The sequence below is a fragment of the Plecotus auritus genome (genome assembly GCF_963455305.1).
Source record: "Plecotus auritus genome assembly, chromosome: 1".
In the NCBI taxonomy this organism is placed as follows: Eukaryota; Metazoa; Chordata; class Mammalia; order Chiroptera; family Vespertilionidae; genus Plecotus; species Plecotus auritus.
In genome coordinates, this window is record NC_137770.1 from 93,716,197 (window position 1) to 93,744,028 (window position 27,832).

At 37.3% G+C, this 27,832-nt stretch overlaps 1 protein-coding gene across 17 annotated transcripts in view; it reads left to right on the forward strand.

Annotated features, from left to right (window-relative positions):
• Nucleotides 1–27,832, forward strand: part of NPAS3 (neuronal PAS domain protein 3) — a 914,130-nt gene that overhangs the window by 264,180 nt on the left and 622,118 nt on the right. For 9 of the 17 annotated variants that reach the window (XM_080673304.1, XM_080673306.1, XM_080673305.1 and 6 more), the window contains one exon: nt 23,304–23,548. In XM_080673304.1, coding sequence (XP_080529430.1) covers nt 23,304–23,548 — 245 coding nt within the window. Of the gene's footprint in view, nt 1–23,303; nt 23,549–23,659; nt 23,711–27,832 lie in introns of all 17 variants that reach the window. The other 8 variants (XM_080673292.1, XM_080673302.1, XM_080673301.1 and 5 more) reach the window with 1 other exon arrangement.

Genomic DNA, 27,832 nt, shown 5'->3' on the forward strand with positions numbered 1-27,832 from the left:
CTGATGAGTGTGGGATCCTGATGGAGCCTGGGTTTTTCCTTGATTAGTCAGATTTTTGCCAAGACTCAGGCCACTGTTTTTTTTGTGTTGTTGTTGTTGTTTTTGGTTTTGTTTTGTTTTCTGAACCAAATCAGTCATTATAGAATGGACATATGGGCAGGGTAGTAAAGGGGGGAGCATGAATCGTATCCACTTTACAAAACATTTTGTTGAAGGAAAACAAAAATAAATCTGTTACCATTTGCTGGTTTTGTTTGTTTGTTTATTTTTGTAATTTCCTTGTGCCACTCCCACAACCCCCAAGAAGATAAGAGTACAAAAATCATTCTGATTAGTTGACATTTCCAACTGGGTCCTAGTAACTTGAAGTTTTACACTGACAGGGAAGTAGCATTCATTCCTCTGCACTTCTTACTGGTGACTGTACTGAGGGGGCTCAGACAGCTCTATCACAGGCAGAGTGCTGCCTCAAATGAAATCTCATCTAGTATTCTCTGTGGCTTAACTTTCACCTTACTTTACATGTCAGCTGTACAGAGGGAAGGAAACAAATGACTTCTCTAATAGCTATATCTTTTAAAAACATATTTTAAGTCTTGGCAAGTTGCTAGTAATTCCTTTCCAGTTAGAGTTTTCTCCTTTGCCATCTCTTTCATATACTGTAAAAGTTCTCGCTTTGTTTTGGCCCTTTATATTTTTATCCAATTCAATATTTACTGAAAATCATTTTCTTTACGCATTTGAAATATTTCAGATTTTTTTTAAGATTTAGATTCTGTTTTTTACTAGCAATTAGTTTGAGATGCCACGTATGCTAAGCTACTGTGTAAAGTAAAAGCAACATTGTCAAGGATGCTTACTGAGTGTCCACGCTGGGAAACCCCAGCATCACAGTGATGGTCTTAGAAAGGAGGCACACCCTCAGGATTTCAAACAAAGGCCCAAAGGGCAGCAACCAAACACATATCTACACTTTTTAAAAATATGTATTTTTATTGATCTTTTACAGAGAGGGAGAGGGATAGAGAGTCAGAATCATCATGGAGAGAGAAACATCGATCAACTGCCTCCTGCACACCCCCTACTGGGGAGGTGCCCGCAACCAGGGTACATGCCCTTGACCAGAATCGAACCTGGGACCCTTCAGTCCGTAGCGGACGCTCTATCCACTGAGCCAAACTGGTTAGGGCAATATCTACACTTTTTGCAAAAGAATTTAGCTTTATAGATGTACAGGCTGGAGGCTGGAGGTAAGGATCTCCATCCTAGCAAATGACATAGAGGAGCAATTACAGCCCAGGCACTTTACATTTGTACCCCAAAAGTCTTTATTTAATGGCAAGATAATGCTTTTCTTATTTTAAGACTTTATTACAACCTCTGTTCCTCTAAGCTTTTGCTAGCTACAGCAAAGTTGCTAGAACATCTCTTGACATAAATAGGGTTTTCAAATTTGTTTTCAAATATTAGTGTTTTAAAAGCACACACATTCCCTTTGTATCACAGTAAGAAAGATGATCAGCACGAGCATTTTGTTCATTTAGCTAGGGAGTAGATGCAAGACTCTGAGTTTTATACTTATTTGGTCATCCCTTTTTTGTTTCATTTCTTTTGATACCACATCAATTTCTTATCTCTTCATTTTGCAGTAATGGAAGACTTAACAGTTGCAAGATTACATATTTATATCAGGGCTCAGACTGTGAATTCATTCTTTTCTAGGGAAGCAGAAAGATCATGTAAAAATGGTGACCACATGTTGACAGAATGCATGATTTAACAAAACCAAAGGCAATCATTTCAAGGAAAAATGTTTTATTTTCTGCCAGCAGAGTATAATGGAGAGAAATTGGCTGGTATTATTTTAAAAAATTGCCCAAATCACTGTAGTTAGTGTAAAATTGTCTCTGGAACTATTTCCTGTAAGTTAACCAGACATATGATTGTATCCTTTCTATTTTGAATACTGAAGCTCACATTTCAACTGTCTTGTCTGGAGCCTATCAGGTATAATAGCTCTTTGTAAAGGTGCTTCCTTTTCTCTTTTTGTCTTTCCCATTTTAAGCTTCTACCTTCATTCACCCCAGACTTATAATACTTGTAGTTGGGAGTTTTCTGAAACTTTAAGCTACGTATTATTCACTAAAAATCAAGACTGTAATCTACTCAAAGCGTGCTACTCCAGCCTGCAAAAGTTCAAGTGAAATTAATGTAAACATTGGTTATGCTATTAACCATTCTCTGCACATTTCTATTGAGAGAAAATTTCATTTTTATTTAACATGTGGTTTATAGGGCTTGCTGTTTTGTTTGTTTATTTGTTTTTTCTTAGTACTTAATGTAATTTCAGACATTACACATTGGGACCGAATTATGTTGTTTGTAGGTATAGTAAGTGTTATTAATAGCAAATCCGATTTATGTGTCAGTTAAAGAATAATGCAGTCTGATATGATTCCAGTAGTCACATGCCTCTGAGCAAGTCCAAAGGCATGAGTCACTTGCAGTGTTGCTAATCATATAACTTCTTTAGCCTGTACTGCTTTCATTGGTGTTGAAGATGATATGGTGGTTGCTTTCAGGTCTATTACAAAATGGATCAGTCCATGGGATGGAATCAGATATGCGAACAGATTAGAAAATGGTAGAAAGATGACTTACCTTGGGGAGAGATAGGAATATTGCATTTGTATCTACACAGTGCCAAATTTACTGGTGTTCATCAGATATAGATTACTGATTGATTTGGATTTAGCCTGATGCTTGACAGCCACCAACATGTTGATTGCTTAATACAGATGGTTGACATTCTGTAGGAATGTCTCAGGGCATTATACTATACATAGAGTATAAATAGGCAGACTTTAAAGACTCAAGTTTTCCTATCAGTTGAACCTCTCCCACCCAGTAAGAAAAGGCTTAATTTATGTTTAAAATAGAGCTATAACTCCTATATGAATTGTACTCATCTTTCAGTTTAGACAGCTGATATTCGTTATTCATATAACTCCAGGGTAACTGCTCTGTGCTCTGCTTTGTCAGTTCTGGAAAAGACCCAGGACTTCCTTTGGAAAAGTGAAGATGAGAGTGTTTCATTGTCATGAGTCAGCAGTTTTAGTTAAGCCAGTTTTCATGTATTGTTCATGAGGTTTGTAACTAATCAACCTCACTGAATCCTATGTGAGAGTCAGGTTGCATATTTGCTGATTGAAGCCTTTGAGACTGTGTTAGATGCCAACAGGCAGAGCAGTGGGAGTGCGGAGGACACACCAATTTAAAGCTGTAGGTAAATTAGGCAATAACATTAATATAATCAGGAATATTCCCCAGTAGTTCACTAACGTTACGTGACAAAAACTAGTGAAAATAAAATCTTTTATTTTATTCTAAAATTTTTTATTATTATTTTTTATTTTTTTAATAAATCTTTATTCAGATTATTACAATTATTTCTCCTTTTTCCCCCCATAGCTCCCCTCCACCCATTTCCCACCCCACCTTCTGCCCTTACCTCCCCCCCACTGTCCTCATCCATAGGTGTATGATTTTTGTCCATTCTCTTCATGAACCCCCCATACCCCTTTCCCCCTGAGAACTATCAGTTCACTCCCTTTCTATGCCCCTGATTCTATTATATTCACCAGATTATTCTGTTCCTCATGTTTTTAATTCACTTGATTTTTAGGTTCGCTTGTTGATGGATATGTATTTGTTGTCATAATTTTTCTCTTTACTTTTTTCTTCTTCCTCTTCTTTAAGAATACCTTTCAGCATTTCATATAATACTGGTTTGGTGGTGATGAACTCCTTCAGCTTTTTCTTATCTGTGAAGCTCTTTATCTGCCCTTCAATTCTGAATGATAGCTTTGCTGGGTAGAGTAATCTTGGTTGTAGGTTCTTGCTATTCATCACATTGAAAATTTCTTGCCACTCCCGTCTGGCCTGCATCGTTTCTGTTGAGAAGTCAGCTGACAGTCGTATGGGTGCTCCCTTGTAGGTAATTAACTGTTTTTCTCTTGCTGCTTTTAATATTCTCTCTTTGTCTTTTGCTCTTGGCATTTTAATTATGATGTGTCTTGGTGTGGTCCTCTTTGGATTCCTTTTGTTTGGGGTTCTGTGCACTTCCTGGACTTGTAAGTCTCTTTTTTTCACCAGGTGGGGGAAGTTTTCGGTCATTATTTCTTCAAATAGGTTTTCAGTATCTTGCTCTCTCTCTTCTTCTGGCACCCCCATAATTCTGATGTTGGTACGCTTGAAGTTGTCCCAGAGTCTTCTTACATTATCTTCAACTTTTTGGATTTTTTTTTTTTTTGCTTTTTGCTTTTTCGGTTAAGTGTTTTTTGCTTCTTTGTATTTCAATTCTTTGACTTGATTCCTGTGTTCCTCTATTCTGTTTCTGGGTCTCTGTATAATATTTTTTATTTCAGTCAGTGTATGTTTAATTTCTAGTTGGTCCTTTTTCATATCTTCGAGGGTCTCGTTATATTTATCGGCCTTTTCTAGGATATTCTTAAAAAGTCTTATAACCGTGGTTTTGAATTCTATATCCAGTCGTTTGTTTTCCTCCATTTCTTTCGTTTGTGATCTGATTTTTGACCCCGCATTTTCACTGATTCCCTGAGTTGGTAAGGTAGATTTGTGTGCTAGGTTTCCAATATGGCCCAGTGGGTCTGCTTCCCCAGTTAACCTGAGGTGGACACTCTTGGTGCACCCCTTTGTGGACTGTGTGTACAGCCTTGTTGTAATTAAGTCTTTATTGTTGTTGGTATCACTGGGAAGAATTGACCTCTGGGCCAGTTGGCTCTAAGGATCAGCTGTGTCTATGCTGGGAGAAGTTCGGTGCTGGAGACAGCCTTATAGGATTAGACTTGCCAAATTGCAATAGCCTCTGTGCTCAGCTTGGATGGGGTGGAGTCTCAGTCTTGGCTTTCTGTCAGCCTTGCCCTTGCGCGCGTGTGCACTTTCAGTCCTCCGCCTTCCCCGGCTCCCGAGTCTCCGCCCGAGAGTCCAGACTCCCCCCATAAGAGTGTGGGTCCCCAGGGGCTCGCATGGAACTGGGGTTCACTGCAGTCAGAACTGGGGCTCAGTGCAGTCAGGAGCCTCTGACTCCCTTCCACTAGGGAAAGCCTGTGGCAACCTCCGCAGCCTTTGTGCGCACTGGCCCGCGTGCGCCTTCAGACTTCTGCCTTTCCCAGCTCTAGTCTCCGCCCGAGAGTCCAGACTCCCCCCGTAAGAGCGTGGGTCCCCAGGGGTTCGCCCGGAACTGGGGTTCAGTGCAGTCAGAACTGGGGTTCAGTGCGGTCGGAGGCTTCCTTCCCCCTTCCGCCAGAGAAAGTCAGCCAGGCTCTCAGCCGCCCTTCCTCTCTGCGTGCACAAAGCCCCTTTGCCGTACCTCCAATTCTCTGTGAGCTTTTCTTTCCTTCTAGTTGTAGAATTTTCACTCAGCCAGTTTTCTTGTAGTTCTGGATGGTGTCCGTTCTGTCTTTTAGTTGTAGTTTTGAAATTGTTGTGCGAGGCAGCAGTTTAGGTGTTTACCTATGCCGCCATCTTGGTTTCTCTCGAAAATAAAATCTTTAAGGAGAAAGATAGTCTAGAGAAAAATCCCTTTGATTTTCACTTGAGAAAACTACCGCCAGAGAAATTAAATATACTAGTATTGTTTGGAATTATACAGCTATTAGTGGCAGAGGTTGGCCCAGCACTCGGGCCTCACACCTTATTGATCAATATTTGATTGCAATGAATAACTGTGATTTTTCAATAATATTTTTCTTATATTGAATAGTTTCCTTATGTATATACCCAGTTAACTCTACTTATTTTCCAGATGATCTCTCAGTTGCTTTAGTCTGGACCTGCAGACAAATCACACATTGTACAATCACACATTGGTTCCATCTTGGACCCCCCACCAATAGCATGGAGTACTAAGATGGACCTGTCTTTGATGGCTCAGTTAGCCTCCTCCTGCCTAGAGTACAAGTATTCTGAGCACAGAGAGGAAGGAAACTCTTTACTTTTCAACAGGATATCCCTCTGTCTTGGGAGTAGTAGAATTTCCTTGGCACTGACATGTTTCCACATTACCTCCACTCCTTGTGAGCATCTGTTACATTGATGCTTTGAAAGTGGATGAGTAAATCTTCAGGGAATATGAGACCCTCACCCAAATCTGTCCTCACCAAATGAGGACATACAATGTTGAGATCTTGTGAAAGTTGAGCATATTGACATGGAATGAAGTGGCATTATCTTTCCTGTTCTTGCCTTACTTGCACAAATTGTTAAGGAATTTATGCAAGCTTGTATGTAATGTACAGTATAAAAGACCTAAACTTGATTTTGCACGTTAAGATCTAGATCTTTGAGATATGTTTTTCAAATTGCCATACATCTCACAAGTTGTATAGAACTTTGCAAATCTATGGTGGTTCATTGGCTTTATTTTATTTTCCTTCCTTGTCATCATGATCCAAATACAAGTATTGATAGCCATGCATTATGACTAATTAAAAAAAAGTCCCAAAACGGCTTCTAAATGAAAGCTGTAATTTTGTATTGGATTTTTGGTGACATGAGCAAATCACTTGCTCTTTGCCCTATAGATTTTATAATGTCATGAGAGTCTATCAATAAAATTATAGCCTACATGTCTTACTGTATAATATATACAGTGGGTGGTGGGGGGTTATGAAAGATTATAGCATGTCTGCCGTGTGTGTGTGTATGTGTATTTGCTTTTTCAGTTGAGATTTTCTGTACAATCAGTCCTGGAAGCTGCAGATGAAGAACAATGGCTGACTCTTACATAGGAATGTTTCTCTTTCTTCTACCTGCTGTGAGTGAAATTGACTAGAATTGTGCCATTCTGATCAATTTCATAAAGTAGCAGACTCTGCACAAGGAAATCATGGCTGTCCCTTCTACCTGGGCGTCAGCCTTTGTCCAAGAGGGAAAGGTACTGCCAGGGAGTAGGAGCCTATATTAGAAGGAAGTGAGAAGGCCACCTATGCCCCAGTAAGGAAAGCAGATACGCCACACACACATACACACACACACACACACACACACACACACACACACTTAAAGTTATTTATTTAAAAATAAATAAGGCAAAAAAAACAAAACAAAACAAAACCCACAATGCTAGAAGTCAGAGATTCAGCTATAGGAAAACAGGGATTCCAAAAATTTTATTGAATTTCATAAGGCCTCTCTAGACGGCTGTCTTATTCAGTCATTCTGAAACTTACAGAGATTTCACATCTTAATTTGAATCCTTTCTCTGTGTTCTCCTAGTATGTTCTCTTTGGAACACTGCCTCAGTCCACTTTTTTTTGGTACTTTTGGTTACACATAAACACATAGATACAACAAATCTATAATAATAAAAGCATAATATGCTAATTAGACCAGACATCCTTTCGGATGACCTTCCAGACGAAGCTGGAGCTGTGAGGGAAGCCCCGGTCGGGTGCCTGCCAGCGGCCGGAGGGAAGCCCGTGCAGGCAGCCGGGGGAAGGAAAACCTACTCTTGCAAGAATTCTGTGCATCAGGCCTCTAGTAGATATAATAACTATGTGAAGATCTAGGATTTCCCTTAGAAATGTTTCCCATCCCTCGTTGTGATGTCTCTACCTGACGTTTGGGAAGGATTTATGGTGACTTGGTGTTCTGAAATATGCCAGGGTTTGATGAACAGAGAGGCTCGACAGACTTGTTATTTTTTCTCTCTCCTCCTTCACTCATTTTGCCTTAGTTTGATGCTTACTGTAGCACCACCTCCAGTGGGTAGAAAGGGAGCAAGACTGTGTTTTGAGAATTTAAATAATCAGGGAAGAATTTATGAGTGTACAGATTTGGCAGGGAGGGGGAAGTATCTGTATTTCTTCCATTTCCCTTTTCTATCCCTTATTCATTTTAATATCATCCCAGGGACTGATTTACTGGGTAATTTTAATTTCCATACCACTCCTACTGGCTGTGTTGTTTACTATTTTTAATCATGACGTTTAAGGACATTCAGATCACCATCACCATAATCATCTTTCAACACTTATTGAGGATATACTATATATACTCTCTCAACATTATCATTGAACTAAAACAGCAAAGTCTTTTTTAGCATGTACTTTTAAGAAATTATTAATATAATAACTGATTTGGGAGGGACTGGACTCTGATGACTCATTGTGAAAAGGGTTATTTTAATTTTTAACTAGTTTTTATATACATAATGCCACCATGGTGAACTGATTGAACATTGACATTTGATTATGTGATTGAAACTATGTGGCTTAAACGTAGAACATGGATCTATGCACAAAAATGTATATGAGTATTTTTAATTTTCTGAGCTACATTAAATGATTGGTTTAATCCTATGGAATAGTAATTTCATCTAATTTTTCCTAATGACTTATAGAAAAATTATAAAGCAGAGTAAGGTAAAACAGAAATTCTACTCAGAGCAAATCATTGTTAATAATTGTAGTTTCTTTTCTTCCTCTCCAACTTTGCTCGTTGCCCTCCATTTTATGCCTCTTCCCCATTACTTCAGTGTCACCTGACTCCTGCATGTCCCATACCTGTGTATTCCACAATTAAATCTTACTCTCAAGAAAGGCCATTATTGGCATTAAACCACAGATTACTAACTGCCACAGGCAAAATGAGATCCTCAAGAGGTTGCAAAGAGTTTCATTTTAAAAATGAGAAGCTAATATTAAAAAAAATCCTGGAGATTTTTACATTTAAAAAATCTAGATATCTAGACCTGTCACATTTTGGTCCACATTTCCATCTAGTAACAAATGGTTTTTCCTGAATAATGAACGTCCCCTGTTGTCTGGGCATGTGCTCTCCAAGGTACTCTCTACTCGCTGTTACCTGCTACAGGCCCCACTACTCCCTGTTACCTACTCAACAATGAGATTCAGTTGCCATTTATTATCAGACTTGCATTGGTTTCTTTCACCTACTCTTTAGTCATTTGTACAGTGGTGTTGGATCCTACATATATTTGAGTTTGTGACCCTTAAATTCACTCACACTAGACTAACAATAATTCATAAGACTTAAAAAAATTCATATAAATTTTATGAGACGAGGTATGACTAACTCAAATTCATTATTCTGTCAGAAAAAAATTGTGTAGAAGAAAATGAGGGAATAAAAATGAGGGGGGAAAAAACAAGGCATTTTCAGAACAATCCTGACACATTTAGTAAAATACAAATTTCATCTAATGCTAGAAGTATTCAAATACCACCTCTGAGAATTTTGGATGTGTTGAGTTAATTGGAAAAGTCTTAGCTCCAGAAAGCCACATATATAATTCAGTTCCTTAAGAGAGTGATGTGTTCATGTGAGTGTGAGTGTGAGGTGCATGTGTGTGTGTGTGTGTGTGTGTGATGTGATTCAGGTCCACAACCATGGGAACACGAGAACATGACAAAGTTTCCACATTGCTCTTGGTGACTCATTGATGCCTACACTATCTTCTTATGCTGTTGGGGAACACTGCGGCTTTCAGAAGTGAAACTAATGATAACTAGTGTTCTTTTGTTGGCTGATAACTCAAAAGGAGTCCTGAGATGACCCTCTGAGATAAATATTTCTGCCCAAACAAAATCAAATAAAATTCAGAGAGAAGACTACAGGTGGACTTAAGAAAGGAGGGCTCCTGTGAAGTACCTGTGGGAAGATAAAAGGCAACAGGATATCCATTTTGGTCAAGGTCCATACTTAGCTGACAGGTCAGGGAAGACGTGTTCAACCATATGGTATACATTTTGTATTTTTCAACAAATTATTTGGTGGCTACAGTTTCAGACACTAAAGTTATTTATGGAGGCTTTGTGATATCAGCCACTTGAGAAAATTGCTGGCTTCCATTGCTCCATTTCAATTAAGCAATTCCTTTTACATCAGCTTACAAATCATCATGTGCTTTCTTATATCTGAGAACTCTTTATCAACAGTTTGGACTCATGTTACTATTAAAGTTATAAGTATTTGTTCAAAATCAGGACTTTCAGTTACTAAGACAATGGGTCTTTTTAGTTTTATATATACTTACATCATGAGACAACCTTTTGTTTTTTCATTGACAACTTACAAACTCATAAAATAAATAAGATGCACCTAATTGCCTAATTTTTATTTTAAAATAAAATAAAGTTTTACTCTAAAATTTATTTGGTTGACATTTGTTAATAAATCATATAGGTTTCAGGTATACGTTTTTATGATATGTGATCTGTATATTGCATTGCGTGCCCACCATCCATAGTATTTTTATAATTGATTTTATACATTGACATGTACTTTTCTCATCCTGTCAGGTGACTAGATTTGGGGCTCAGAATAATTTATTTGCAGTTCCTTAAAGTTAGATTTTTATGAGAGGAATAAGCATCTATCAAGGTTTTCAAAAGAATGTAGAGTGCATGGAAGACTTAGTTCCTGACTGAGTAATGGAAGCCTAGAAATTAATGGGGATTTTTATGTTGTCCCACCTTGTAAAGTACTTCAGTGAGGTATCATGACCCCTCACATTAAATGTTATGTGGTAATCCCTGGCACACACAAACATCTTGGCTGTTGCATATACTTATATAGTTTATTACCATGGAACCACCCTGCCACAAAGGGCCAGAACCTATTAGAAGTGGGAAGTATAGCAATCACTGAAAAACAATAAGTGATCTATAATAATAAAAGCGTAATATGCTAATTAGACCAGACGACCTTCTGGATGACCTTCTGGACGAAGCCAGGGCTGCAAGGGAAGCCCAGGTCCTGGCTGCCAGAGGGAAGGAAGGCCTACCTACTCTTGCACGAATTTTGTGTATCGGGCCTCTAGTCCTGATTATAATAGTTTGCTCGGTGTTGTGAAGCTTAGTAGAGATCTTAAGATATCAATTGTGGCAACTTGCTAATGTAGACTTGAGTCAGGTTCTGATAATGTGCTTCAGGAATGTGCAATATTTTGTGTGTTTATTTGTCTGTGTTTTCTCCTGGGTAAGGATTTACAGCTGCCGTCAGGTTGTCAAGGTGTTAGTGACACACAGAAAAAGTCAGTCATTAACTGGGAGTATTCTGCAGCCCCAACCATGCAGCTGGCACCTGGTGCACTGGGAAAAGCTCTGTTCTGGGGTTTAGAGGGACCACGCAGGACATGGGGGCCTGTCTGCATGGCTAAATGACTCAGTCATCTGGCTGGAGACCTGGGTGAGGGAACTTCAGGGGGGATGAAGCCCTTTCCTTACTGTTCTATTTCTAGTTCTCTTTTAGAGGAATGACCCAGCCAAGCTTTTCCCCCAAATAGTTTTCAGGCTCTACTATTGCAAGAAGTAGTTGACAGGGTGGCACTTGATAGCACTATCAGGAAAACGATTCATTAAATTAAAAATACCTTGGAGCATCATGCTGTTTCCAAGGCTCAACTTGGACTCCATAAAATTACATTTTAAAAATGTTTATAGTAAGAATTGCATGTTTATTTAAGAAACTTGAGAAATTAGTTACCGCCTTGCTCCCCTGGACAAAACAAGGAATTTCTACCACGTAGAAATAACCAGTTTTAATATTTTGCTTCATTAATCCAGATTTGGGTATATTTTATAACTATAGCTATCTATATAGGTATAGGGCTATTGCCATATAGAATTTGATCTCACCATACATGATAATTTTTTTTGTGTGTGTTTATCAATATTTTTTATATGTATATTTTTTCTTTTTCTATTTTTTTATATTGATTAAGGTATTACATATGTATCCTTATTCCCCCATTGCCCCCCCCCTCACTCATGCCCTCACCTCCCTGGTGTCTGTGTCCATTGGTTAGGCTTATATGCAAGCATACAAGTCCTTTGGTTGATCTCTCCCTTACTCCCACCCTCTCCTACCTCCCCTCTGAGATTTGACGGTCTGATAATTTTAAACTGCCTTTTATCATTTAATATATTGCAAAAAATTTTAAGCCATTGACGATTTTTTTTAACATCCTTGTTCAATCTCTTGAGAATATTCCATATATTTTCTAAAGCTTATCAGAGAGGCAGTGAATATTAATTTAGCATTATATTTGTTCACATCTTAGTCAAATTGGGTCACCAAAGAAAATTTCTAAGTCTTTGGATAGGTATTGGCCCAGAAATCATAACAGTTTACACTCCCAGCAACCATGCACTGTGCTTTTGGACTCCTGATGAAAGATGAAGTAAAAATACACGAATTAAAAATAAATAGGTGGGGGATGGAGTAAATAGTCTCTTAAGACTGATAGACCTATATTGTCAGTTGTAGTGTTTAAAGAAAAGGGTGACCATTTTACTTAATTATCTCCATTACACAAAAGAATGCAGGCATCTGTAGTGTAGTGTGTTCATTGATGCCAAGTAAAAGTGCTCTGTCTGTAGTGTTCACATGACCATAACCTTCATTTTTTATGCTTAAATATCATCAGACTTGTCAAAGCATGCTCTCCCCTTTCGAAGTGTCTCTTATCAAACTTGAAAGTTTTCAAAGCTTTCTTCCACTTAGTTGTGTTTTCAGAAGTGATTGAAATTACACTTAAAGAAAATTAAAAGAAAAAAAAATGAATTTTCTTTCCAGAAAAGGTCATTTGAATTTGAATTCCAAAGCAATTTATTTTGAGACTTACAGCAATTAATAGCAAACCTGTATCCTCCCAATTGGAATGTGCTTGTAAGCCTGGAAAACAGGATTTTTATTGGACATTTCATAATGTTTTCATAACAATTATTATGAAATTTACATGGTTGATTAGAAATCAAATAAAATTTTATCAGTGACTTGTCATCTAAATAAAGCAGAGAAAGCATGAAGACTTGCTGCAGAGACAATATATTGCAGTGAGAAGGATGTATTGCGTTATCTTGCCAAAATTCAAATTCCAACTCCAACCGTCATTGGCTGTGGGCAAGCTACTTTTCCTCTCTTTGCTTTGATTTTCTTATTAGTGAGTTGGGGGCAGTATTACTTCCAGGGTGACCAACTATTCTGGGTTGCCTAGGACATTCCTGCTTCTAGCACTGAAAGTCCAGAATCTGGGGAAAGCTCCCCCTGAGACAAAGTTTTTGGGTGTGGTTGTGTGTGAACAATTGACTGGAAAGTGCAAAACTCATACAGCTCATACAGCTCACCCCAAAAGGGGGCTGAGAACAACATTGTTTTTACTTTCAAATGCATCCAGCAGAGACTATCTGCCTTCCGTAGGTGTTACTCTCCCCACCCCTCATCGCTGAGATTGGCCGTCATGAATTACATGAGATCGTGTTTAAAACAGTGGGATCCTGGCTGAACGATAGTAAGCATTTAGATTACCTTTTACTGTTGTGATGTTAAGGTCCATGTTAATCTTTGGTGGTGCTGAATAATCTTAAAATCAGAAACAACATGTGTAGCACTGTAGATCCTTGGAGTGGTAGAAATCCCAGCCCCCATGGATGGTCAGTAAATGTCCCGCCATCACAGGGTGTCCACCAGTCCCTCCCATTTTGCCTTTCAGCAGAGATGCTCTGACCCTTCCAAATATTGAGCAGGAGACATTCCTCTCAATCTGTGCTCCTGACTCCTGCAACTGTTAATGGAAGTTACACATGTGTGCTCGCCAGGATGGGAAAGCCTGTAGTCCACGGTGGGCAAAGACCATGGTCTTGAAAATCTTCTTAAACTTCAGACCTGAAGAAAATAGGGCAGGGAATCACTGCTTTCTCTTTATATTAGCTTCTTCAATTTCCTTTTAATTGGAGCCAGGAACCTAGATTCTTGTAACTTCAGTGGGATGAACAATATAAATTAAGATCTGGATGCTTTCCAGGAATGGCTGAGCTCAAGGGACTCTCTCTCTCTCTCTCTCCCTCTCTCTCTCTCTCTCTCTCTCTCTCTCCTCCCTCCCTCCCTCCCTCTCTCTCTCCCCCCGACACACACATTTCTGGCTATTGACAAATTGCATGCAGTTGCCTAATGAGTCCATATTTGCTTCTGATGTTTCACATTTGAAAACTGCACTGCTGAGAAAGTAAGTGAAGTGTTCACCCACCACTGGTGTGAGCTGACTGGTTTAATGTACAGGACAGATAAACACTAGAACAGTGAAAACTCTAAACCAGTAACACAAAACCTTCAAATACATTATCTTACCTTGTTCAGGACAGTCATTTCTCACCAAGAATTCTTTTTAATGTATAAGACTTCAATTTATGTTTAAGAACTAGTAAACTATCGCAGTTTGACAGCCATTCACACTGAATTCTGTGCATTAAACCAACAGCATTCTTTTCCACAAACATTCATTGTTAGGACAATGCTCTCAGACAGAATTTATGAGAAATGGAATTATGTTACCAAGGAGATAGCATTTACTATAATGAAGAGTAGATCCTAGAAAATGGCCCCTTTTACAGCAGCTCAGAGCAGAGCCACAAAAGCAATTGATTGGTCTTGGCATTTAGTCTTATATCAGCTGTGTCATCCATAGCTTCAGGAGTGAGAACACTAATCTAAAGTGACATTTCTGTTCTGGCGGGCTTTTCTGCCCTGATGAAAGCAATTACTTCATTCCTAAATGATAATTTGCAGGAGTTTCAACCACTTTAATTGATAATTTTTTTTTGTTCTGAGTTCAATTGTGAAGTGATTAGCTGATTTGGTAAATAGAAATTTAAGGTGTGAAATATACAAGTTGCTCCAAGGTAAAGTGCTATTTATGGGGTGGAGAGAAATTACTTGGTAAAGCAGCAATTTTTCCATTATTATGGAACTGCCAGTGGTATGGCTTAAAGTTCTGGGGGAAATGAAGAACAAAACACTTTGATTCATGAGGTTTTGGGCAGATACGAAAGCATACAATGAATAGTTTGGTCTTGCTGTGGCTCATTCGAGGGTTATTTGAGTCAAGGTGACCATTGGTTGAAAAGGATTGTGCAGACCTCTCAGCTTTTCTTATTACTATTCTAATGACTCATTCTGGAGTTACATCCTTTTATTTAAAGTGTTAAGAATAAAAATGCTCATTGGCTAAAACCAATTAATTTAATTATTAAGTTCAAAAGTACACAAGGCATTTTCTGAACATGAGGAAAGGCATTCAGTTAAATGGCTTTAATTAGTCTTTTGATCTATTTACCACAAGTCAAAAAATGGGTCATGATTATTCAGTCAGAATATATTTTTAAAAAATTTAATGCATCTTCATTTTAATACTTTACTCAATGTTAGCATTTGCAGTTGTTTTTGACATTTTTAAGCAACCAATTTCATGATATTTTCTTACATGGGAAAAAATAATGGTCATTTCACATGTTAAATGAGAAAAATAAAGCAAGAATGAAGGTCAAACTGATTTAGCACATCAAACAGTCTTTGTCAGCCAAGCTTAATATATCCTGAGTTTGTGGAACAAATGAAATTTTGCTGCTATGTTACACTTTGCTTCCAAACAACCATTACAACTGGTTTTATATATTGTGTGAGCATCAGACCATCAAACAGTGCATCTTTACTGACGTGTTGCTGCAGCGATGATCTACGGCAGCAATCTGCCATTTATATAAGGGCAAAATGTGCATCTATATTTAGTTGTGAAATTGGCCTATTATACTCTTGATGTTTACAGAGGCTAACATAAATTAATGATGACAGCTATGAGCAGTGCATTAGTTAAGCAGGAGAGTTCTTACCTTGAACTTGAAGGATCCAGTTTTAACTTCCAACATATACAATACTGCTTTCTTCACACATTAAAGGAAAGTTTCTGAAATGATTACCTTTTCTTGGAGAGCATCTTAAAGACTTCAATTTGTGAGCTATGTTGTGCATAATCCTACCAGATAATAGTTGTTTATGCATTTCTCAATTATAACACATTATAAGAAATGTGATATTTATAATCATAGGGAAAATAATCCTGAAAGGTTCTTTTTCTTTGTAGTAGGCTGATTTGATTGACTTTGAACTCTATATGATGTTAATGTGTGGAGGGCTGTTTTATTGAAACTAATGAAGGAAAAGCAAGCAGTGCTTATAGAATCTTTATCTTTTCTCTGGGAAACCTCCTCATTCAGCTCATGTCAGGGCAGGTGTAGGTACTGGAGTACCTATAGATTTCACCGTTAACTATGACCAGAGATCTGACAAGTGTGCAGGTGTTCAAAGGTTCATGAGTTAAAATGCTGAAGCCTTTGATGAATTTTTGATGGCTGCATTTTTAATACAGGTCGACCTTCTTCCTTTGAGGCTGCATGCCAGATTAATTGATAAATAGTAGAAGTCTGTAGTGCTGGGTTATCCTAAGCAAACAAGTAGGAAAAAATCCATAAAACCTGCCTGTCTGGCTCCTTAGAAATACTTTTAAAAGGTAAAATTTAAAGTGGTTCTGATCCTACCTTTCCTTTTCCTGATAGATAGATGCCTCAAACCTGCCATGTTCTTTAATAAGAACTGGTTATTGTGTTCTAAAAGTTTACATGTCAGTGTTAAAATTGAGGCTTAGAGAGTGGATTCTCATGTAGAGATAGTGTGTATATATATATCAATTATGTCTATATCAGAAGCAGTTCTACAAATATAACTATAAGTTATAAAAAATGATAAAAAATCTGATTGTGTTTCTCTGTTTCTGGATCTGTTTTCGTTCATCAGTTTATGTTCATTCTATTCCACAAATGAGTGAGATCATGTGATATTTATCTTTCTCTGCCTGGCTTATTTCACTTAGCATAATGCTCTCCATCTCCATCCATGTTGTTGCATGCATATAAGCCTGATCAATGGACACAGACAGCAGGGGGTGGGGGCATAAATTGGGGGTGGGGGGTAATGGGGGAATAAGGACACATATGTAATACCTTAATCAATAAAGAAATTTAAAAAATAAAATAAGAATAAAAAATAAAATAGTAATAATTCAAAAAAATCTGATTGTGAAGATGTCATATGAGAGGAAGACATATTAATTTGTTTCTCTGTGATAAATACTATTTTTCCCTTTATCATGTTCTGTAGCTCTCAGCTGTATTATTTCCATAATTGTCATAAACCATTTCTGTGAAGAAATAAACCAAAGTAATCAATTTTGCAAAGCTAAATTTGATCAGCCACAAAGGATAGCCTACCTCTCTTAACTTAATGACTCATCAAGTCCAAAGTTGTCTTTTTTTTCCCCATCCTGGACAAGTAGCATCCTTATCCAGCTCTGTGGCAGCTTCAGAGAAATTGCAAATTATGGGACAATTTCATAATATTGGTTTGGTGATCGTGGCTGTACCTGTTTAAGTTTTTATGCCTTAAAAAATGTTTTGCTCATTTCCGCACAAGCAAAATTTCATGACTCAGCCTTGCCCCCAGTGTGGAGACCTAAGCAGCAAACGCTGCTTGCTGCATTCCCACACTTTCCTGGCACCAGAAGTGCTGCGTGAGCTCTCCATGGTCCTGGGGCTGGGGCCTTGCCTACCAAGGAGGAGAACTTTAAGATTTGTGATGTTTTGGAAGATATTTTGAAAGATTATCTTTCCACTAGGAGTACGCATATACCATTTCTAAGTAATAATTGTCATTGCAAATTTGAAGTCTTCCATAGAAGTCACAAGCTTTCGGAGTAACCTATTACCTTAGCACCTGTTTAGATATTCATTTTTATGTATAAACAAAATTGCTTGTTTTGCAACTGAATGCCATTTTTTTCAACTTTAGCAAACTAAAAAATGGCCACATTTCCTAGAACAGAAAATCATTTATTTATTTTTAAGCCTTTCATCTGTCATTAAGAAACTTTTTTTTTATTTGAACAACTCATTAAGTACAGCTTCAGTATAATACATATAGACTATAGGCATAAGGAGGACTAGGATGAAAAATCAAGATCTCTGCAATAACAGAATTTTACTTCACTTAGAAACCTAATGTTATATGTCAGAACCAGTGAATAGGAATCATATTGGTGAGAACAGAGTGTACATTATAAATGAACATTGTTGACCTCAAAACATAGAACTATAATTATGAGATGAGCTAAGATTTTTTTGTTAAACACATCTTATCTAGTGTTACTATGTGCCAGGCACAATTGTAAATGTTTTGCAACAAATAAATTTAATTACAACAATAATCTTATGAAGCAGATAGCATTATCATCCCATTTCACAGATGAGAATAACTGAGACAAAATAAGTTAAGTAATTTTCTCATATCTACATAATTAGGAAGTTATAGAGCCATGATTTAAATACAGGCAGCTGGCTCCACAGTCCATGTACTTAACGTCTACCTTCTGCTGGTATGGAAGACACTGAGAAAGGTGTCAGACAGAAGCTGATAATAATCACTATTAGAACATGTAGGACTTTAAAAAAATAGGCAGTTTTAATGTTGTCATCAAGCAGAAGTTAGGCCTCTGATTTTATTTTCCTTGGTTTGACTTTTACTGTCACTGCATGGGAAATTAAATTTACTAAAGTGAAGGTCATAAGTGGCAGTAGAGAAAGGAGTCTGAGAGGACAATGAGGAAAGCAAACAGGTATTCCGAATTATAGAAAATGTAGTAAACATGATGGTAGAAAAGAAGTTTGGTTAAAGAAAATTATAAAGAATTATGGAGAAATAGGGTGGTAATCAGATGTGGTACTAGGGTTAAAACAATTGGGCTTTTTTTTCCCCATGTAAGTTTTATATTTTTTATAATAAGAGTTACTGCTTATGTAATATTTACAAAATGGTAGACATTTATCAATTTGCACACATTAGCTCAATTATTCCTCTCAGAAATATTATGAAGTAGATACTATTAAAATGTCCATTTTCCAGATGAGGAAATTGAGGCCTAAAAAGGTTGAGAGGCCTATCCAAGGTTGCCCAGTGAGTAACTGTCCGGTGATGTGAAGGTCCACAATCTGGCTACAGAGCCCCCACTCCTAACTCCTATGCTCCAAGTTTGAGGATGGGTTGACTTCAATTTGGGCATTTCTGAGCCTTTCCAATTTCTTAAAATTCTCTGTTGTGAAATTCTAAAGTGGACTCTACCACATTTAGAGTTCATAAACTATCTTAATTGTTAAAATCTAGAACTGTCCAAGAAGTTTACTACTTTATAGTTAACTCTCAGGGGATTTGCCAAAAATGCCCTAGTTGTCATCCTCATTTTATAAAATGATAAAATTAAGGCTCAACTTTGTGAGTTAGAATCATAACGGCCGCAAATGGCCAACATGTGTCTTTAACTCCTTCACCAGGAGTCTTTGCACAAAATACACAACTTGCCAAAGGGATTTAAGATTCATAAAAGGATTTAAAAAAATCACTTTTCATTTAATGTGCACTGTTATTACTAGTAAAAGTTTTTGATTGCTTGTTATCTGTGCATAAGGTATAACTTTAGAAACTTGTAAAAATTATTTCAAGGTTTTGAGAAGAAACATAGATTAAATAATATTATTGAAACCAGAGATACTTGTTTATGATAAATGAATTCTGGCAACATCAATGACAAGAAGAGTGGGAAAATTTAACTTAATAAGGCTTAGGGGAAATTCAAGATACTAGATCATTACCCTTTTAGTTGGGGAGATGGGCTCCCTAAGGATAATCTGAAAATCATTTACTATCTTCCCCCAAATATACATATATACATACAACTTCATATAGGACTCCCAACTTCTATTTTTCTCTATCTCTACATATCTATATATGTCTGTCTCCCTTTTGAAGTGGCTGTTGATTTTTTTGTTTTTAGTTGGTGGTAGTGCTGGTGAAGTTGATAATATCCTCATCAAAGAGTGCTGGCATTTTGATTTGCTGAGGGATAAGGTAGTCTCTTCTTCCTGCTCTCCAGAGCCTGAGGGGAAGAGTATCAGCAGTGGGAGTTTGGGCCCAGGGAGTACTTATTGTGACTCTGAAGCCTAATCATATTTTAAATGGCAGAGATCAAACATTTTGCTCATGTACAAATAAGCCATCCTTTCTTTAGTATTCTATAAATATATATATTTTGGTTTAGAACAGAATGTATAAATACAAAGTTTATTTTAGTTTTTAATGTAGTCCTTAATTCAATTTAAGAATTGCTTATAACTAGGCTCTACTTCACAAAAGCAGACAAAAGATTAATCCTCAATCTGTGTTGTTGTCTTCAGGTCCTTAGCTTCATCTATTTTTGTCAGCGTCTCTATAACCTCTATAATCCTTTGACTGTATTTTATTGCTGTTGCCCTCAAAACCAATTACTACTTATTACAGACACAGTGCTATCATTCTGAAAGTCTTCTGAACTATGGTGTCTGCATAATGATGTGATGTGGGAGTCATGGAAACCCTTTGTTATTGAGATTATGGCCAAGAAGATTACTCCAGTGGGGTAACAGTATGTGCTAGAGTAAAAAAGAAGGAGAGGGGGGCAGAAAAACAACAGAATGTGGAGTAGGAACACATAGAGTAAGTTGTGCTCAGTGCTGTTTTAGAACAATCAGGTGTCAGGGCAGTATTGAGCAGAATGGCAAAAGGCATTCGTGTCCACATATTCCTGTTCCCCTCTGCTAGGCTTTGGAGCCCATTGGGTTGCTTCCTGTGATCTTGGGCTTTCCTCCCCATCGGATTATTATTTTCTTTAGTTTATTGATAAGCTCAGGCATTAAAATCAACTTTAGAATAATTGCCTAATCTTCTGGTTGCTTCAGGTGAATAGAGACATTCCCAGCATGAATATTAGTAACATTAAATTAGATAACAAATGAGTCCATTTGTGATCATTTGAGTGACATGTCTAAAGGAAAATCATATATATCACCCACTAAAACTACCTTCAAAAGTGGTCTCCCAAATTATTACCCAGTTATAAAAATGCATCCCTACTCCATTGTTGACATATTTTAATGGGCTTGTGTAATATTTAGAACTTTAATTAGCTAACACAAAATTAAAACATAATATAAAATTTGAAATGCCATGTAAAAGTTTAGTTTTTGTTCTTTAGAAATAGAAAAACCAGAACTCTGGCAACACCAGGCCTGCCTGCCACCAAAGCTGTAGTTAGCTGAAAGTGTGTGTGCCAAAGGGATTTAAGATTCATAAAATCTTTGCCTGCACTGCTGTCCTCCAGGCCTCTTCACTCATCGCCATTCCCTGCCTTAACCCTCGGAGCCCTTGAGTTTGCAGCCTCTGCTCCAGAGCTCCATCATAGTCACTTATTGGACTAAAAAAAAGTTGTGAGTTCAGCCCACCTTCTGGAGTAGTATTTAATTACAAGAATATAAAGAGAACAGAGCACTGAACTTGAACCACTGCACTCCATAAGTTGTAGAGAAACGTGAAAAGAGAGGGGTTTTTTTGGCACAGATGACTTAGATGGTGTTAGGTAGATTGCTTGTATTATAGATAGGGATATGTGTCATTCTTTTATCTTATGATGTTAACCTGGATCTCAGTTAGATTTATACTTGGTCATATTTTAAGGCTCCTCTCACTTTATTTACATAACTAGAGTCCCAATGCGCAAAATTCATGCAAGAGTAGACCTTTGGAGCCCTGGCAGCTGTCTTGATCCTGTGGCTGCAGCCCTAGCTTTATTCGGAAGGTCATCTGGAAGGACATCTGGTCTAATTAGCATATTATGCTTTTATTATTATAGATTTTCAAGAAGCCAGAATGGATCATTTATAGAATTGAATGGAGGCCAGCTAAGATATTAGGATATAAATGGTATAACAAGTCTTTTCTTTGTAAATTAGGGACGTTTCTGCCTAAGTTACCACCTGAGATATGAAGAGACAAAGGTTTGTCACCTAAGACTGCTGAGACTGAGAATGATAGCAGTAACATGTCCAGTTCTGCGAAATATATTAGTTAGCTAATTCAGAATATTTTATTAATAGAGTAAACATGAAATAATTTGGGACATTAGACCAGAACATTATGGCATTACTTAAATTACATAGATATTTAATAAGATAGTTTGAGTGTCTACCCTGGATACAATGTTTACACCAGGAACAATATAAGGTATACACTAATGTGACCTGGAATGTTATTGTCCATATTCTACTAATAGGATGGGAGCCACACTTTAAACTCACTTTGATTTATTCCTCTGGTCTCACTTTCTTCCTTGTTTCTCATTCTCACTATTTTATAATGGGAAGACAACATGCTAGACTCAAAGATTTAAAATGTCCTCAGAGTTCAATAAAATGGGTACCTGTAAATGATTTCAATAGTATCTGGATACTGTAAATATTGCTCAGTTACCTATCACCAGGGTCTGATTTTGAGTTTATTTCTTGTCAGTCACAAAACAGAGCAATTCAGAGTAGGTGGAATTCTCTTGTCAGATGCTCAGAGGCAACTTCAGTGGTGCCAGATTCTGCCCTCAGCAATGTGAGCAAACTTCAAACAGAAATGCACATGAATAGTTAAAAATGCTGGATCCCACCTGTTGCCTCTTCTGTGAAGTAATATGTCTATAATGTTTATAAATTTTAATAACCCAGACAGCGCTTTTTGTCTTTCAATATTAAATTTATATTATCATAAAGGTTGACTTTTCTGGGCAATGTGTTTTATCCTCTAGTAATTTAGGGAATCTATCCATTATTAGTGTATGTCAATTGATAAAAGAATGAAAGTATTCTCTTATCAACTAATTACCAGCACATTTATAAAGTTACATGGAAATCTTCATCTTTAATAGGATGTTTTCTTTATCTGACTGAGGTCTTGATCGGTACTGAGGGCTGGAAGAACATCACATTTTATTTGTTGATTCTGTGAATTGTGTTTGCATTTTCCTTTTTCATCTGAAAATTATTTCAGATGATAACAAATAATTTTTTTAAATGCATCCTTTTGATGGCTTATAATCCCATCAGAATAATAGTTAAATGGACAAAGCCAAGCTTGAGAATAGATATGATAGATATCTGAGAATAGATATCTACAAGCCCAATCATTTAAATTGCTTATAGCTGAAAAGATCAAGTACCACCTGTAAATCGTATGTTTCAGAAACAACTAATGTATGTTAATCCATGGTCAGTTGAGGGGAAAAATCCTACCAAGCAAATGATTTTTACTCATTGCACTGGAGTTCATGGCATATAAGTCCAGAGGTAGAATTTATGGTTTTAGTGGACATTGTCTGGAATGTATTTTACCATGACCCATGGATTTTGAAGAAGATTTTTGGTAGCTTTTTGCTGGGAAAGGGGAAGTAAAAAGAAAGCAGTTTCTATCTGATGAGAAAATCATATGTTCTAAACAATACTTTGTCACTTCTTTGATTTCAGTTTACAAGCATTGAGAAAGGAGAAATCCCGAGATGCTGCACGCTCCCGCCGGGGAAAAGAAAATTTTGAGTTCTATGAATTGGCCAAGTTATTGCCTCTTCCTGCAGCCATCACGAGCCAGCTGGACAAGGCATCCATCATTCGACTTACAATTAGCTATCTGAAAATGAGGGACTTTGCTAACCAGGGGGACCCTCCATGGAACTTGCGAATGGAAGGCCCACCTCCAAACACATCCGTAAAAGGTAAGTTTTAAGCCTCTGGTCATTGTGGCTTATGGTGTTCTGTAGCTGTCTTTAAGATTAAATGTTTACCATCATCCTTTCTTCTTTTCCTGCATATCAAATCCTTTAAAGGGATACAAATGTGGAAATCTGAACTCTGCATGAGAAAGACACCATGTGAAGGTGAAATGAACCTCTTCTATTTCTATTTTCTTTTCAAAAAATTTGTCAGCCTAAAGTATTTTATATAAGGTTTCGGAGAAATGGGAATGAAATGACTTACATTAAAGTGCTTCCTGGGTTTAATTTAAATTATGTTAATACATGCAAATTTTTATTGATGGGTGGAGTATAAGAATATTGCTGAAAAGATAGAGCTAATATTTTCTGTCTTTAGTCACCAAAGAAAAAAAGGAAACAGAGTCCAACTGTAGCAGGCATTTTGAGCAATGATTTTATTGATTAATAAAAAAATGAAGCCATGTATTAATGTTTCAAGTCTCTATACATATTGCCTAGAAGTTGCAAATATAAACATGTACTTGTCCTCCAAATCTTTGGTGCAGTTACCTTTAAATCATTATTTTAAAATTTTAGGCCTTCTTCACTCTGGAAATTAAGAAAGGTATTTCTTGTGTGCTCCTGTAACTCCTAAAAATTTATGGCATTCCTAGCATTTTAGTAGGTATGCATATGTTTTTCAGTGTACATGTGGTGTTGGTCATTGATTTTTCTAACTTTAAGGGTGTGTCATTCAAAGCATAGGACTTTAGGGATCTCCAAGTTTCTTGTGTCTAACCTAGTCTAGACCCTTGATGAGTGTGGGATAAAAATGGACATTTGGCAGAATTTCAGGCAACCTTCGCTCAGGGAGGAGTTAGGTTCTTTAGTTAGTGGTGACACCTTGACAGCTGCTTTTGGAGAGGCCCGTGTTTTTGGCTGTTGTAGGAAAGGGGGTAGTGGGGAGCTGTAACCCTTAGAGGACTTACATTAAAATGAGGTCAGAAGCAGTGCTGTTTACAGTCCTGTGCTCAGAGGTGTGATCATCTTTGTGCATGTGCATATGTCAGTCTGTTCCTCTCTTTGCCATCGGTACTTAGGGTTTGTGTTTTGTATGTTTAGGAGAGAAGGAAAATTAGAGTTTAAATTGCAACATGTTATTTTCCTCTAGAGCAGGGGTTGGCACACATGTTCTATAAAGGGCCATATAGTACATATTTTACCGTAGACTCTGGGGATTAACTCAACTCTGCCATTGCAGCATGAATTCAGCCATAGACGACAGGGCGTGGCTGTATCCTATGACACTGTGCCTACAAAGCAGGCAGCTGCCACCAGATGGGCTCACAAGCCATAGTTCCCAGACTCTGGCTCTAGACTGTAAGACTGACATTCAAAGCTTGAGAAGAACATACAACACAGTAGCTCTCAAGGACAAGATGTGAGTTTAAGACAGCAGAGTACAAACAAGCCAAGGCACATTTATGCTGTCCTTTCACAGCCCTCTGACCTAAGAATGTAGGTGTCAACTTGGCCACACAACAGTCCATGTTCCAGAGGTTAAAGTCGTAGGGAATTTTCCCAGGCTAAAGACGGGAATGTAATCCTGGTAAGTATTTATTATATACAGAAGAGTTTATTCAGAAGGCTGTCTTCATGTTTATTCCAAATCATGCAAGATGGAAGGATAAGTGCAAAAGCTTATAAATCACACAACGTACAAAATGTTATTATTAAATTTTAAATATGTTGCTTGAGGGACTGGACTTACATTAAGTTATTTAGGATAATCATCTTTATTTCCATTTTTCTTTTAAGTAGTTTGCAGTTTATAGTTTCTTTGTGGTAGCAGTAGCTACCAAAGTAGAAAAATCTAATGGTTCCCTTGTCTGTCCATTCTTCTATTTTGTCATAGCCCTGCTTACTCTTGGAATCATGGCCTTTTAGAGATACAGAATTATAGAGCACAAAGAACTATGCCTTCATTTTACATGGGAGGGGAATATGTAGAAAGGGTTTACAGTTAAGTGTTCACAGATCTAAAACTAGAATTCCCCCCCCTTTTTTTTTTTGCCTTTCTAAGTGTTCTTCTATCACATCACTTTCATTTCCAAAGATACTTAATTTGTATCACCATCTTCAAAAATTCCAGATGAGAATTCTCTCAGTTTCAGAGTGTGACTAATTCATTTGGGCTTTGTGGCCTTCAATCACCTCATCAACTCTCTCACTACTTACTATGATAAAGATGGAAAAAAACAAAACAAAAAAAGCAGACATGGTCTCTGCCCTCATGGGTGGAAGGACATGGTGATGTCAGTGAAAAAAACAAGGAGCCTGGGATGGATGTTTAGGAGCCTGGAAGGAGATCACAGATTTTATTATTGTAAACTTTCCATTGGATTTTGGCAGAGAATCCAAGTTGTAACATGTTGTTCCCACTATTAGTAAACCGGTGAGAGGCTAAAACTGTAGTTGTAAGCATAGTGACTCTACTATTTACCCTGATTCTCAGAAGTTGGGAGGAATGCAAAATGCAATGGGCACTTTCTGTAAACTGGTTCTGCTACACAGTATATGTATATTTTATTGCTTTACTCTAGTTCTTTAATGCAAACCTGCTACTCATACTGATCAAACATTCATGGAACAACATCAAAGAAATTCGTTTTAATTTATTAAGGTCTTCTATGTTGTGCCCTTGAAGAAGTTCATATGGATAAACAAGCTTATATAAATAGCCTGTAGCATCCTGGGAAGTGCAGTTCATAATCCAACAATAAAACAATACACATTATACTTTGTGCTTCTCCAAGCAGTCTCTTGAGTAAACCTAAAGGCATTTGGAAATTTATATGAGAAGGACTTACACATTGTAGGCAACATTTTAAAAAATGTGATGAGTTATTCATGTTAATAATTAAATTGCAGAGCTTAAATTTAAATTTGTCACCCCAACTATATAGAAATTTAATCATTTTAATTTACTGCTTCAGAAAGGTCCTTCACTCTGCCCTATATTCATCTCATCTTTTCTTAAAAGTCCATAAAGGTTGATGAGTTTGTTTTGTGATGCCCATTGTGTACAGATTATTTACAAGTTATGCTTGCAGAAAGAACACCCAGGTGACAGTGTGTAATATGTCCTGAGTCAATTACTTCGTGGAAATGATATGTTAAGCAATTGGAAGGTAACAGATAGTTTTTTCCATTATTTTAGAAATAATACAGATCAAATCTACAATGAATATAATGCATTATTCAAGAAATGACCAGGCATTCTCAGCAGTGTTTCAGCTAAATAACTGATGATTGTAACCTTTAAAGAAATCTCATTGTGGTGACTGTTGGTAAATCACTTCCCCATTCATAGTAATCTCTATTTAGAGGCTATCTGGAAACCATTATATCTTTTATTAATCTTAAAAGCAATAGCTGCTGATTTGACATTTGCTAAAACTAGATAAATTTTTCGTCTTTCTAATATCACAGACTTCAGTCAATTTTGGGAGTCTATCAGCTGCAACTCTTTCAATCCAGGAATATTTACCACTCTAGGCTTGTGTTTTATTTTAATTTAAATATCAAAGCTTTTGAACAATTTGCCTATGTGTGTGACAGGCAACAATGCTAACATACTGTCTGTAAAATACAAGACATTTTTAGTTTTTGGAAGGAAACAGTTGAAAAATATGCAAGATAGGTGGTGCTTAAAGTCACCTAAGTGCATTAGGAAGGAGCTTTACTATTTCCATGGAATTTCTCTTCCCTGTTTTCAGGCATGCATTTTGAATTAACTGGTAGATTTTTCTGTAGTTTTTATGTAAGCAACACATGATCTCTCCTTAGCCAAAGACTAGACTGTTACTTAAGCAATGATTTTTAATGGATTCCTTAAAAATAGTCATGTAGGGTGAGTACAGGACCTCTTTAGGAGTAACACTAAATTACTGTAATGGTTGTCCCAAACTTAGATAGCATTTTAAAAAACGGTTCTGCTTCCATAGAAGGTAGAGATTCCAAGACTAGCCAAGTTGGAGGTCTTCTTGGTCTCAGCAGCTCCAAGGTCTTCCCGCTTCTGTTATGGCTTTTCACTGTGTGCATTTATGTCTGCCAGGTGACGTTCGTGTTTGAGAGCAAGTGTCATATTCCTTATTATCTCAGAGAGAAGGCTGGTCTGGGTGGGTGGTAGGAACAGATTAATCAAAGAACTTGTGTGCATATATGCTAACCCATGGACACAGACAATAGAGTGGTGAAGGCCTGGGGTGGGGGCAGGGACAGGATAGAAGGCGTCAGTCGGAG